We start from the raw sequence: 14,161 nt of genomic DNA, 5'->3' as shown, positions 1-14,161 counted from the left end.
TTTAATGGTATTCCCTTTCCTTGCTGCACAGTGGGGAGATGTCTTTGACATACCAACACATTTGCGGGGATCATGTGGGTCTGGACCACCAATCACCAGGCAGTATTCTCATTGATAAAAATGGGAGTGGTTTGTATGAACCTTCCATTACTATCTGTCATGTATTCAACCAGCATTGTAACCCATGTATAATCTGATCTAAGTTGTACACTGTGAGAACACTGACCACTAGGTGGGACACACTCCTAATCTGGGCCTTCAGATACAGAAGGGGAAGCTCCACCCACCTTCATCACTTGAGTGCTAAGGAATAAAGGACAGGTCACAGACTGACCTTCTCTCAAGCACGGGCCTCCTGTGCATTTATACTGTGTAGTAAGGACCTATCACTATCAATGAGAATAACTCTTCCAAAACACCCAAACACAGCACTATAAATAAAAAAAAACACCTCACATATTTTAAAATTAATTGAAATTAAATGTTTTAGTAAAGAATATATATTTTTTTAATATCTTTTAATAGAGTTAAAAATAAACTTGCCTTAATGGACAGGGTTTTTTTAAGTGTAAAAATGATTGATTAAATTACATTTTTCTATGTTTTGAAAGTCATCATCATCACAGGCAGTCCCTTGGAATCGAGGAAGACTTGCTTCCACTCTTAAAATGAGTTCTGTTAAGTATGCAAGAATGCCACAAGACTGAGTACTGTGAGTTAACACTGATGTGACCTTAGTCTCTTTAATACAACTCCAGAGTGCCTAAGTAGCATGGCAGACCATCTTTCATACTCCCTTGCACGCGATGTGCAGGTCACCTTTGGGCCTCCAACAGTTGCGCCCTCTGGTGGCAAGTCTTACACAGTTGCAATGTTTACATACATAACAAGTCCTCAGGTGACTGAACAGTCCAAGATGGGAACCACAGTCCCTGTCACAGGTGGGACAGATAGACGTTGAGGGAAGGGGAGGGTGGGACTGGTTTGCCGCACGCTCCTTCCGCTGCCTGCGCTTGGTTTCTGCATGCTCTCGGCGACGAGACTCGAGGTGCTCAGCACCCTCCCGGATGCACTTCCTCCACTTAGGGCGGACTGGTCTTTGGGCCAGGGACTCCCAGGCGTAAGAGTTTGAAGGACATTCGTTGGGCATGAGTTGGGCAAATAGCCCGATCTCTCCTGCGCGGATGTCTTTCTCCTGGTTCTTGGCGCGTGCGCATGGCACACCCCCCCACTCCCCCCCCCCCTCCCCCCCCCCCCCGGGAGAACGGGCTTTTGCCAGGCCTCGTCGGGTCCCTGCCCACTTCGTGCGGACCACGCGAGTCGGCAGTTTTCGGCCCAATGTGCTCTGCTGGTTTTCAGGAGGCCAGTTCGAGGCAGTGACGGCAATGCCTCTCACGGGACCCTTTGATTGTTTCCTGCAGATTTCTCCACGAGAAACACGAACAATCCAAACAGGATCTTAAAGGACTTGAAGAGACTGTCGTAAGTAGTCGTGAAGCGGCGGTGCTGTGGGAGACGGAAGGAGCAACTGTAGTGTCCATAGACCCATTAAACAAGGAGTGTTTGATGGGACAGTGTAGAGGGAGCTTTACTCTGTATCTAACCCCCTGTCCCTGCCCCGGGAGTGTTTGATGGGACAGTGTAGAGGGAGCTTTACTCTGTATCTAACCCCCTGTACCTGCCCTGGGAGTGTTTGATGGGACAGTGTAGAGGGAGCTTTACTCTGTATCTAACCCCCTGTACCTGCCCTGGGAGTGTTTGATGAGACAGTGTAGAGGGAGCTTTACTCTGTATCTACCCCCCTGTACCTGCCCTGGGAGTGTTTGATGGGACAGTGTAGAGGGAGCTTTACTCTGTATCTAACCCCCTGTACCTGCCCTGGGAGTGTTTGATGGGACAGTGTAGAGGGAGCTTTACTCTGTATCTAACCCCGTGCTGTACCTGCCCTGGGAGTGTTTGATGGGACAGTGTAGAGGGAGCTTTACTCTGTATCTAACCCCCTGTACCTGCCCTGGGAGTGTTTGATGGGACAGTGTAGAGGGAGCTTTACTCTGTATCTAACCCCCTGTACCTGCCCTGGGAGTGTTTGATGAGACAGTGTAGAGGGAGCTTTACTCTGTATCTAACCCCCTGTACCTGCCCTGGGAGTGTGTGATGGGACAGTGTAGAGGGAGCTTTACTCTGTATCTAACCCCCTGTACATGCCCTGGGAGTGTTTGATGGGACAGTGTAGAGGGAGCTTTACTCTGTATCTAACCCCGTGCTGTACCTGCCGTGGGAGTGTTTGATGGGACAGTGCAGAGGGAGCTTTACTCTGTATCTAACCCCCTGTACCTGCCCCGGGAGTGTTTGATGGGACAGTGTAGAGGGAGCTTTACTCTGTATCTAACCCCCTGTACCTGCCCTGGGAGTGTTTGATGGGACAGTGTAGAGGGAGCTTTACTCTGTATCTAACCCCCTGTACCTGCCCCGGGAGTGTTTGATGGGACAGTGTAGAGGGAGCTTTACTCTGTATCTAACCCCTGTACCTGTCCTGGGAATGTTTGATGCGACAGTGTAGAGGGAGCTTTACTCTGTATCTAACCCCCTGTACCTGCCCTGGGAGTGTTTGATGGGGCAGTGTAGAGGGAGCTTTACTCTGTATCTAACCCCCTGTACCTGCCCTGGGAGTGTTTGATGGGACAGTGTAGAGGGAGCTTTACTCTGTATCTAACCCCCTGTACCTGCCCTGGGAGTGTTTGATGGGGCAGTGTAGAGGGAGCTTTACTCTGTATCTAACCCCCTGTACCTGCCCTGGGAGTGTTTGATGGGACAGTGTAGAGGGAGCTTTACTCTGTATCTAACCCCGTGCTGTACCTGTCCTGGGAGTGTTTGATGGGGACAGTGTAGAGGGAGCTTTACTCTGTATCTAACCCCCTGTACCTGTCCTGGGAGTGTTTGATGAGACAGTGTAGAGGGAGCTTTACTCTGTATCTAACCCCCTGTACCTGCCCTGGGAGTGTTTGATGGGACAGTGTAGAGGGAGCTTTACTCTGTATCTAACCCCGTGCTGTACCTGCCCTGGGAGTGTTTGATGGGACAGTGTAGAGGGAGCTTTACTCTGTATCTAACCCCCTGTACCTGCCCTGGGAGTGTTTGATGAGACAGTGTAGAGGGAGCTTTACTCTGTATCTACCCCCCTGTACCTGCCCTGGGAGTGTTTGATGGGACAGTGTAGAGGGAGCTTTACTCTGTATCTAACCCCCTGTACCTGCCCTGGGAGTGTTTGATGGGACAGTGTAGAGGGAGCTTTACTCTGTATCTAACCCCGTGCTGTACCTGCCCTGGGAGTGTTTGATGGGACAGTGTAGAGGGAGCTTTACTCTGTATCTAACCCCCTGTACCTGCCCTGGGAGTGTTTGATGGGACAGTGTAGAGGGAGCTTTACTCTGTATCTAACCCCCTGTACCTGCCCTGGGAGTGTTTGATGAGACAGTGTAGAGGGAGCTTTACTCTGTATCTAACCCCCTGTACCTGCCCTGGGAGTGTGTGATGGGACAATGTAGAGGGAGCTTTACTCTGTATCTAACCCCCTGTACATGCCCTGGGAGTGTTTGATGGGACAGTGTAGAGGGAGCTTTACTCTGTATCTAACCCCGTGCTGTACCTGCCGTGGGAGTGTTTGATGGGACAGTGTAGAGGGAGCTTTACTCTGTATCTAACCCCCTGTACCTGCCCTGGGAGTGTTTGATGGGACAGTGTAGAGGGAGCTTTACTCTGTATCTAACCCCCTGTACCTGCCCTGGGAATGTTTGATGAGACAGTGTAGAGGGAGCTTTACTCTGTATCTAACCCCCTGTACCTGCCCTGGGAGTGTGTGATGGGACAGTGTAGAGGGAGCTTTACTCTGTATCTAACCCCCTGTACCTGCCCTGGGAGTGTTTGATGGGACAGTGTAGAGGGAGCTTTACTCTGTATCTAACCCCCTGTACCTGCCCTGGGAGTGTTTGATGGGACAGTGTAGAGGGAGCTTTACTCTGTATCTAACCCCCTGTACTTGCCCTGGGAGTGTTTGATGGGACAGTGTAGAGGGAGCTTTACTCTGTATCTCACCCGTGCTGTACCTGCCCTGGGAGTGTTTGATGGGACAGTGTAGAGGGAGCTTTACTCTGTATCTAACCCCCTGTACCTGCCCTGGGAGTGTTTGATGGGACAGTGTAGAGGGAGCTTTACTCTGTATCTAACCCCCTGTACCTGCCCTGGGAGTGTTTGATGGGACAGTGTAGAGGGAGCTTTACTCTGTATCTAACCCCCTGTACCTGCCCTGGGAGTGTTTGATGGGACAGTGTAGAGGGAGCTTTACTCTGTATCTAACCCCTGTACCTGCCCTGGGAGTGTTTGATGGGACAGTGTAGAGCGAGCTTTACTCTGTATCTAACCCCCTGTACCTGCCCTGGGAGTGTTTGATGGACAGTGTAGAGGGAGCTTTACTCTGTATCTAACCCCCTGTACCTGCCCTGGGAGTGTTTGATGGGACAGTGTAGAGGGAGCTTTACTCTATATCTTACCCCCTGTACCTGCCCTGGGAGTGTTTGATGGGGACAGTGTAGAGGGAGCTTTACTCTGTATCAAACCCCCTGTACCTGTCCTGGGAGTGTTTGATGGGGACAGTGTAGAGGGAGCTTTACTCTGTATCAAACCCCCTGTACCTGTCCTGGGAGTGTTTGATGGGGACAGTGTAGAGGGAGCTTCACTCTGTATCAAACCCCCTGTACCTGTCCTGGGAGTGTTTGATGGGACAGTGTAGAGGGAGCTTTACTCTGTATCAAACCCCCTGTACCTGTCCTGGGAGTGTTTGATGGGACAGTGTAGAGGGAGCTTTACTCTGTATCAAACCCCCTGTACCTGTCCTGGGAGTGTTTGATGGGGACAGTGTAGAGGGAGCTTTACTCTGTATCTAACCCCCTGTACCTGCCCTGGGAGTGTTTGATGGGACAGTGTAGAGGGAGCTTTACTCTGTATCTAACCCCCTGTACCTGCCCTGGGAGTGTTTGATGGGACAGTGTAGAGGGAGCTTTACTCTGTATCTAACCCCCTGTACCTGCCCTGGGAGTGTTTGATGGGACAGTGTAGAGGGAGCTTTACTCTGTATCTAACCCCCTGTACCTGCCCTGGGAGTGTTTGATGGGACAGTGTAGAGGGAGCTTTACTCTGTATCTAACCCCCTGTACCTGTCCTGGGAGTGTTTGATGGAGACAGTGTAGAGGGAGCTTTACTCTGTATCTAACCCCCTGTACCTGCCCTGGGAGTGTTTGATGGGACAGTGTAGAGGGAGCTTTACTCTGTATCTAACCCCATGTACCTGCCCTGGGAGTGTTTGATGGGGACAGTGTAGAGGGAGCTTTACTCTGTATCTAACCCCATGTACCTGCCCTGGGAGTGTTTGATGGGGACAGTGTAGAAGGAGCTTTACTCTGTATCTAACCCCCTGTACCTGCCCTGGGAGTGTTTGATGGAGACAGTGTAGAGGCAGCTTTACTCTGTATCTAACCCCCTGTACCTGCCCTGGGAGTGTTTGATGGAGACAGTGTAGAGGGAGCTTTACTCAATATCTAACCCCCTGTACCTGCCCTGGGAGTGTTTGATGGAGACAGTGTAGAGGCAGCTTTACTCTGTATCTAACCCCCTGTACCTGCCCTGGGAGTGTTTGATGGGACAGTGTAGAGGCAGCTTTACTCTGTATCTAACCCCCTGTACCTGCCCTGGGAGTGTTTGATGAGGACAGTGTAGAGGGAGCTTTACTCTGTATCTAACCCCCTGTACCTGCCCTGGGAGTGTTTGATGGGGACAGTGTAGAGGGAGCTTTACTCTGTATCAAACCCCCTGTACCTGTCCTGGGAGTGTTTGATGGGGACAGTGTAGAGGGAGCTTTACTCTGTATCAAACCCCCTGTACCTGTCCTGGGAGTGTTTGATGGGGACAGTGTAGTGGGAGCTTTACTCTGTATCAAACCCCCTGTACCTGTCCTGGGAGTGTTTGATGGGACAGTGTAGAGGGAGCTTTACTCTGTATCTAACCCCCTGTACCTGCCCTGGGAGTGTTTGATGGGACAGTGTAGAGGGAGCTTTACTCTGTATCTAACCCCCTGTACCTGCCCTGGGAGTGTTTGATGGGACAGTGTAGAGGGAGCTTTACTCTGTATCTAACCCCCTGTACCTGCCCTGGGAGTGTTTGATGGGACAGTGTAGAGGGAGCTTTACTCTGTATCTAACCCCCTGTACCTGTCCTGGGAGTGTTTGATGGAGACAGTGTAGAGGGAGCTTTACTCTGTATCTAACCCCCTGTACCTGCCCTGGGAGTGTTTGATGGAGACAGTGTAGAGGGAGCTTTACTCTGTATCTAACCCCATGTACCTGCCCTGGGAGTGTTTGATGGAGACAGTGTAGAGGGAGCTTTACTCTGTATCTAACCCCCTGTACCTGCCCTGGGAGTGTTTGATGGAGACAGTGTAGAGGCAGCTTTACTCTGTATCTAACCCCCTGTACCTGTCCTGGGAGTGTTTGATGGGACAGTGTAGAGGGAGCTTTACTCTGTATCTAACCCCCTGTACCTGCCCTGGGAGTGTTTGATGAGGACAGTGTAGAGGGAGCTTTACTCTGTATCTAACCCCCTGTACCTGCCCTGGGAGTGTTTGATGGAGACAGTGTAGAGGGAGCTTTACTCTGCATCTAACCCCCTGTACCTGCCCTGGGAGTGTTTGATGGAGACAGTGTAGAGGCAGCTTTACTCTGTATCAAACCCCCTGTACCTGCCCTGGGAGTGTTTGATGGGACAGTGTAGAGGCAGCTTTACTCTGTATCTAACCCCCTGTCCCTGCCCTGGGAGTGTTTGATGGGGACAGTGTAGAGGGAGCTTTACTCTGTATCAAACCCCCTGTACCTGCCCTGGGAGTGTTTGATGGGGACAGTGTAGAGGGAGCTTTACTCTGTATCAAACCCCCTGTACTTGCCCTGGGAGTGTTTGATGGGGACAGTGTAGAGGGAGCTTTACTCTGTATCTAACCCCGTGCTGTACCTGCCCTGGGAGTGTTTGATGGGACAGTGTAGAGGGAGCTTTACTCTGTATCTAACCCCATGTACCTGCCCTGGGAGTGTTTGATGGGGACAGTGTAGAAGGAGCTTTATTCTGTATCTAACCCCCTGTACCTGCCCTGGGAGTGTTATGTAAATACCGCAATCTTGCCCTTGCAAATGTCCTTGCTCCCAAGAGGTGGATGATCTGTCGAGTTCGAGCTTGACAGATCAGAAAAGCCGGTTTTCAGCACATGCGCCATTGTGCTCTGAAAACTGGCTTTTGCGATGTCTTCCCGGGTGCGTACACTCTGCGTACACACTGCGTACACACTGCGTACACTCTGCGTTCACACTGCGTACACTCTGCGTACCGACCCGGGAGGCCGAAATGTCTGCCCCAAGGGTGTCTCCTCCGAAGAGGGGACTAACGGACTCGGGATTGTGCGATTTGTTCCGTTAAGTTTGCGGAACCTCGGCAAAGTGTCCCCCACTGCTGCAATTTACTCGCTTTGTCCCTCTCTCCCGCAGGCACGAGAACTCCAGACTCTTCATAACCTACGGAAACTTTTTGTTCAAGACCTCACGACACGGGTCAGAAAAGTAAGTTGGTCCGACTGGAGCAAAGTTACATGATGCCTGGTTGTACGTCCATCCATTCCTCGTTGTGACCCCATGTTTTGTTTATGACAGGACAGGGGGTGCTCTGTCCTCAGTCCCGCTTGGAACACCACCACCTGCAGTGACCCCCTCCTCGTGTCAGCTGTGGCTCAGTGGGTAGCACCCTCGCCCCTGAGTCAAAAGGTTGTGGGTTCAAGTCCCACTCCAGGAACTTCAGCACATAAATCTAGGCTGACACTCCCAGTGCAGTACTGAGGGAGCGCCGCACTGTCGGAGGGGCGGTACTGAGGGAGCGTGGCACTGTCGGAGGGGCAGTACTGAGGGAGCGCCGCACTGTCGGAGGGGCAGTACTGAGGGAGCGCCGCACTGTCGGAGGGGCGGTACTGAGGGAGCGCCGCACTGTCGGAGGGGCAGTACTGAGGGAGCGCCGCACTGTCGGAGGGGCGGTACTGAGGGAGCGCCGCACTGTCGGAGGGGCGCTACTGAGGGAGCGCCTCACTGTCGGAGGGGCGGTACTGAGGGAGCGCCGCACTGTCGGAGGGGCAGTACTGAGGGAGCGCCGCACTGTCGGAGGGGCGGTACTGAGGGAGCGCCGCACTGTCGGAGGGGCGGTACTGAGGGAGCGCCGCACTGTCGGAGGGGCGGTACTGAGGGAGCGCCGCACTGTCGGAGGGGCAGTACTGAGGGAGCGCCGCACTGTCGGAGGGGCGGTACTGAGGGAGTGCCGCACTGTTGGAGGGGCAGTACTGAGGGAGCGCCGCACTGTCGGAGGGGCGGTACTGAGGGAGTGCGGCACTGAGGGAGTGTCACACTGTCGGAGGGGCCGTCTTTCGGATGAGACCTTAAACCGAGGCCTCATCTGCCCTCTCAGGTGGACGTAAATGATCCCACGGGCACTATTTCGAAAACGAGCAGAGTAACAGAATATCACATTGCTGTGTGTGGGAGCTTGCTGTGCCCAAATTGGCTGCCACGTTTCCCACATTACAACAGTGACTACACTCCAAAAGTACTTCATTCGCTGCAAAGCGCTTTTGAGATGTCCGGTAGTCATGAAAGACATTATATGAACGCAAGTCTTGCTTTGTAAGTCACACACACACGCACCAATGCTGAGTTGGAAATATATCGTCGCTGGGTCACAATCCTGGAACTCCCTCCCTAACAGCACTGTGGGAGCACCTTCACCACACGGACTGCAGCGGTTCAAGAAGGCGGCTCACCACCACCTTCTCAAGGGGCAATTAGGGATGGGCAATAAATGCCGGCCTTGCCAGCGACACCCACATTCTGAGAATAAATTTTTAAAACCTGTCCAACTCCCCTTTGATGGAATCAGTTTGCACCAGCTTCTCGGGAGAGTGTTCCTGACCACAGCTCTCCTCGTGTAAACATCTCTCGTCATCTCCCTTCCAGATCTTTCGTGATTTTGCATCTGTGACCTCTGGTAACTGACCCATTGGCCGGGGTAAATCATTGCTCCTTGTCCCTGCTCACATCCTGGCAAACCTCCTCTGTACCCTGTCCACCGACTTGGCATCTGCCCTGAATGATAGAAAAAATTACGACACAGAAGGAGGCCATTTGGGCCCATCGTGTCCATGCCGGCCGACCAAGAGCTACCCAGCCTAATCCCACTTTCCAGCTCTCGGTCCGTAGCCCTGTGGGTTACAGTACTTCAAGTGCACATCCAAATGTGGTGAGGGTTTCTGCCTCTACCACCCTTTCAGGCCGTGAGTTCCGCCCCAGACCCCCACCACCCTCTGGGTGAAGTCATTTCCCCTCAAATCCCCTCTAAACCTCCCCCCAATTACTTTCAATCTGTGCCCCCTGGTTGTTGACCCCTCTGCCAAGAGAAACAAGTCCTTCCTATCCATTCTATCCACGCCCCTCATCATTTTATACACCTCAGTGTGGTGCCCAGAATTATCCACAATACTCCACAGATATATTAAAAAGGGAGTTAGATGTGGCCCTTACAGCTAAAGGGATCAGCGGGTATGGAGAGAAAGCAGGAATGGGGTACTGAGGTGAATGATCAGCCATGATCATATTGAATGGTGGTGCAGGCTCGAAGGGCCGAATGGCCTACTCCTGCTCCTATTTCCTATGTTTCCAGCTGACCTCAAACTGGTGACTTGGCAGGTTCTCGGCCCTACAACTATCTGAGGCTGAACCACACTGTTCCCTACCATGATGTCGTATTTGACCCTGAGATGAGCTTCCGGCCACATATCCTCCCCCAGCACCAAGACCGCCTACTTCCCCCTCCGTAACATCGCCCGTCTCCGCCCCCTGCCTCAGCTCATCCGCTGCTGAAACCCTCATCCGTGCCCCCGTTACCTCCAGACTTGACTATTCCAACGCACTCCTGGCTGGCCTCCCACATTCTACCCGACGTAAATTAGAGGTGATCCAAAACTCGGCTGCCCCCGTGTCCTAACTCACACCGAGTCCCGCTCACCCATCACCCCCTGTGCTCACTGCCCCCGTGTCCTAACTCGCAACGAGTCCCACTCACCCATCACCCCCTGTGCTCACTGACCCGTGTCCTAACTCGCACCAAGTCCCACTCACCCATCATCCCCTGTGCTCACTGCCCCCGTGTCCTAACTCGCACCGAGTCCCACTCACCCATCACCCCCTGTGCTCACTGACCCGTGTCCTAACTCGCACCGAGTCCCACTCACCCATCATCCCCTGTGCTCACTGCCCCGTGTCCTGACTCACACCCAGTCCCACTCACCCATCACCCCCTGTGCTCACTGCCCCGTGTCCTAACTCGCACCGAGTCCCACTCACCCATCATCCCCTGTGCTCACTGCCCCCGTGTCCTAACTCGCACCGAGTCCCACTCACCCATCACCCCCTGTGCTCACTGACCTACATAAAGCAACGCCTCGATTTCAAAATTCTCATCCTGGTTTTGAAATCCCTCCATGACCTCCTTGCCCCTCCCTAGCTCTGTAATCTCCTCCAGCCCCTACACCCCTCCCTATCTCTGTAATCTCCTCCAGCCCCTACACCCCTCCCTATCTCTGTAATCTCCTCCAGCCCCTACACCCCTCCCTATCTCTGTAACCTCCTCCAGCCCCTACACTCCTCCCTATCTCTGTAACTCCCTCCAGCCCCTACACCCCTCCCTATCTGTGTAACCTCCTCCAGCCCCTACACTCTTCCCTGTCTCTGTAACCTCCTCCAGCCCCTACACTCCTCCCTATCTCTGTAACCCCCTCCAGCCCCTACACCCCTCCCTATCTCTGTAACCCCCTCCAGCCCCTACACTCTTCCCTGTCTCTGTAACCTCCTCCAGCCCCTACACTCTTCCCTGTCTCTGTAACCTCCTCCAGCCCCTACACTCCTCCCTATCTCTGTAACCCCCTCCAGCCCCTACACCCCTCCCTATCTCTGTAACCCCCTCCAGCCCCTACACTCTTCCCTATCTCTGTAACCTCCTCCAGCCCCTACACTCCTCCCTATCTCTGTAACCTCCTCCAGCCCCTACACTCTTCCCTATCTCTGTAACCCCCTCCAGCCCCTACACCCCTCCCTATCTCTGTAACCTCCTCCAGCCCCTACACCCCTCCCTATCTCTGTAACCTTCTCCAGCCCCTACACCCCTCCCTATCTCTGTAACCTCCTCCAGCCGCTACACCCCTCCCTATCTCTGTAACCTTCTCCAGCCCCTACACCCCTCCCTATCTCTGTAACCTCCTCCAGCCCCTACACCCCTCCCTATCTCTGTAACCTTCTCCAGCCCCTACACCCCTCCCTATCTCTGTAACCTCCTCCAGCCCCTACACCCCTCCCTATCTCTGTAACCTTCTCCAGCCCCTACACCCCCTCCCTATCTCTGTAACCCCCTCCAGCCCCACAACCCCCCGAGATCTCTGCACTCCTCTAATTCTGCCCTCCTGACCATCCCTGATTATAATCGCTCCACCATCGGTGGCCGTGCCTTCTGTTGCCTGGGCCCCAAGCTCTGGAACTCCCTCCCTAAACCTCTCCGCCTCTCTACCTCTCCTCCTGTAAGACACTCCTTAAAATCGACCTCTTGGACCAAGCTTTTGGTCAGTGTCCTAATATCCCCTAAAATGTGGCTCAATGTCAGATTTTGTTTGAGAATCGCTCCAGTGAAGCGCATTGCGACGTTTTACTACGTTAAAGATGCTATATAAATGTAAGTTGTTATATTCTCTGCCTCTATTTATAAACCTGAGTAAGTAACTTATATGCTTTTTTAAAGCCAACGTGCCCTGCCATTTTTTAAAGATTTGTGTCGATGGTCACCAAGGTCTCTCTGCTCATCGACATGTTTCCGAATCAACAACGTTCCAAGGCGCTTCAAATAACAATTTGACAGCGAGCCGTACAAAGTAGAAATTAGGGCAGGAAAGAGGGACGTTTTATGAGCATTTTGAAGGAGGAGAGAGAGGCGGAGAGGTTTAGGGAGGGAGTTCCAGAGCTTGGGGCCCAGGCAACAGAAGGCACGGCCACCGATGGTGGAGCGATTATAATCAGGGATGGTCAGGAGGGCAGAATTAGAGGAGTGCAGACATCTCGGGGTGGGGGGGGGGGGAGTTGTGGGGCTGGAGCGGGTTACAGAGATAGGGAGGGGCGAGGAGGCCATAGAGGGATTTGTAAACGAAGGATGAGAATTTTGAAATCGAGGCATTGCTTAACCGGGAGCCAATGTAGGTCAGTGAGCACAGGGGGTGATGGGTGAGTGGGACTGGGTGTGAGTTAGGACACGGGGGCAGTGAGCACAGGGGGTGATGGGTGAGTGGGACTGGGTGTGAGTTAGGACACGGGGGCAGTGAGCACAGGGGGTGATGGGTGAGTGGGACTGGGTGTGAGTTAGGACACGGGGTCAGTGAGCACAAGGGGTGATGGGTGAGTGGGACTGGGTGTGAGTTAGGACACGGGGTCAGTGAGCACAGGGGGTGATGGGTGAGTGGGACTGGGTGTGAGTTAGGACACGGGGTCAGTGAGCACAGGGGGTGATGGGTGAGTGGGACTCGGTGTGAGTTAGGACACGGGGTCAGTGAGCACAGGGGGTGATGGGTGAGTGGGACTGGGTGTGAGTTAGGACACGGGGTCAGTGAGCACAGGGGGTGATGGGTGAGCGGGACTGGGTGTGAGTTAGGACACGGAGTCAGTGAGCACAGGGGGTGATGGGTGAGTGGGACTCGGTGTGAGTTAGGACACGGGGTCAGTGAGCACAGGGGGTGATGGGTGAGTGGGACTGGGTGTGAGTTAGGACACGGGGTCAGTGAGCACAGGGGGTGATGGGTGAGCGGGACTCGGTGCGAGTTAGGACACGGGGTCAGTGAGCACAGGGGGTGATGGGTGAGTGGGACTGGGTGTGAGTTAGGACACGGGGTCAGTGAGCACAGGGGGTGATGGGTGAGCGGGACTCGGTGCGAGTTAGGACACGGGGTCAGTGAGCACAGGGGGTGATGGGTGAGTGGGACTCGGTGTGAGTTAGGACACGGGGTCAGTGAGCACAGGGGGTGATGGGTGAGTGGGACTCGGTGTGAGTTAGGACACGGGGGCAGTGAGCACAGGGGGTGATGGGTGAGTGGGACTGGGTGTGAGTTAGGACACGGGGTCAGTGAGCACAGGGGGTGATGGGTGAGTGGGACTGGGTGTGAGTTAGGACACGGGGTCAGTGAGCACAGGGGGTGATGGGTGAGCGGGACTGGGTGTGAGTTAGGACTCGGAGTCAGTGAGCACAGGGGGTGATGGGTGAGTGGGACTCGGTGTGAGTTAGGACACGGGGTCAGTGAGCACAGGGGGTGATGGGTGAGTGGGACTGGGTGTGAGTTAGGACACGGGGTCAGTGAGCACAGGGGGTGATGGATGAGCGGGACTCGGTGCGAGTTAGGACACGGGGTCAGTGAGCACAGGGGGTGATGGGTGAGTGGGACTGGGTGTGAGTTAGGACACGGGGTCAGTGAGCACAGGGGGTGATGGGTGAGCGGGACTCGGTGCGAGTTAGGACACGGGGTCAGTGAGCACAGGGGGTGATGGGTGAGTGGGACTCGGTGTGAGTTAGGACACGGGGGCAGCGAGCACAGGGGGTGATGGGTGAGCGGGACTCGGTGCGAGTTAGGACACGGGGCAGTGAGCACAGGGAGTGATGGGTGAGTGGGACTGGGTGTGAGTTAGGACACGGGGTCAGTGAGCACAGGGGGTGATGGGTGAGCGGGACTCGGTGCGAGTTAGGACACGGGGTCAGTGAGCACAGGGGGTGATGGGTGAGTGGGACTGGGTGTGAGTTAGGACACGGGGTCAGTGAGCACAGGGGGTGATGGGTGAGTGGGACTCGGTGTGAGTTAGGACACGGGTCAGTGAGCACAGGGGGTGATAGGTGAGTGGGACTCGGTGCGAGTTAGGACACTGGGTCAGTGAGCACAGGGGGTGATGGGTGAGTGGGACTGGGTGTGAGTTAGGACACGGGGGTCAGTGAGCACAGGGGGTGATGGGTG

General features: G+C 54.1%; 1 protein-coding gene across 1 annotated transcript in view; it reads left to right on the top strand.

Annotated features, from left to right (window-relative positions):
* The window catches only part of LOC139240886 (kinesin heavy chain-like), an 89,532-nt gene that overhangs the window by 42,623 nt on the left and 32,748 nt on the right, over nt 1-14,161 (top strand). Inside the window, exons 17-18 of the mRNA XM_070869391.1 lie at nt 1,422-1,482; nt 7,581-7,652. Of these exons, the coding sequence (XP_070725492.1) occupies nt 1,422-1,482; nt 7,581-7,652 (133 nt within the window). The remainder of the gene's footprint in view (nt 1-1,421; nt 1,483-7,580; nt 7,653-14,161) is intronic.

This window comes from Pristiophorus japonicus, chromosome X, assembly GCF_044704955.1.
Source record: "Pristiophorus japonicus isolate sPriJap1 chromosome X, sPriJap1.hap1, whole genome shotgun sequence".
In the NCBI taxonomy this organism is placed as follows: Eukaryota; Metazoa; Chordata; class Chondrichthyes; family Pristiophoridae; genus Pristiophorus; species Pristiophorus japonicus.
This window is presented reverse-complemented; position numbering and strand designations above follow the sequence as displayed.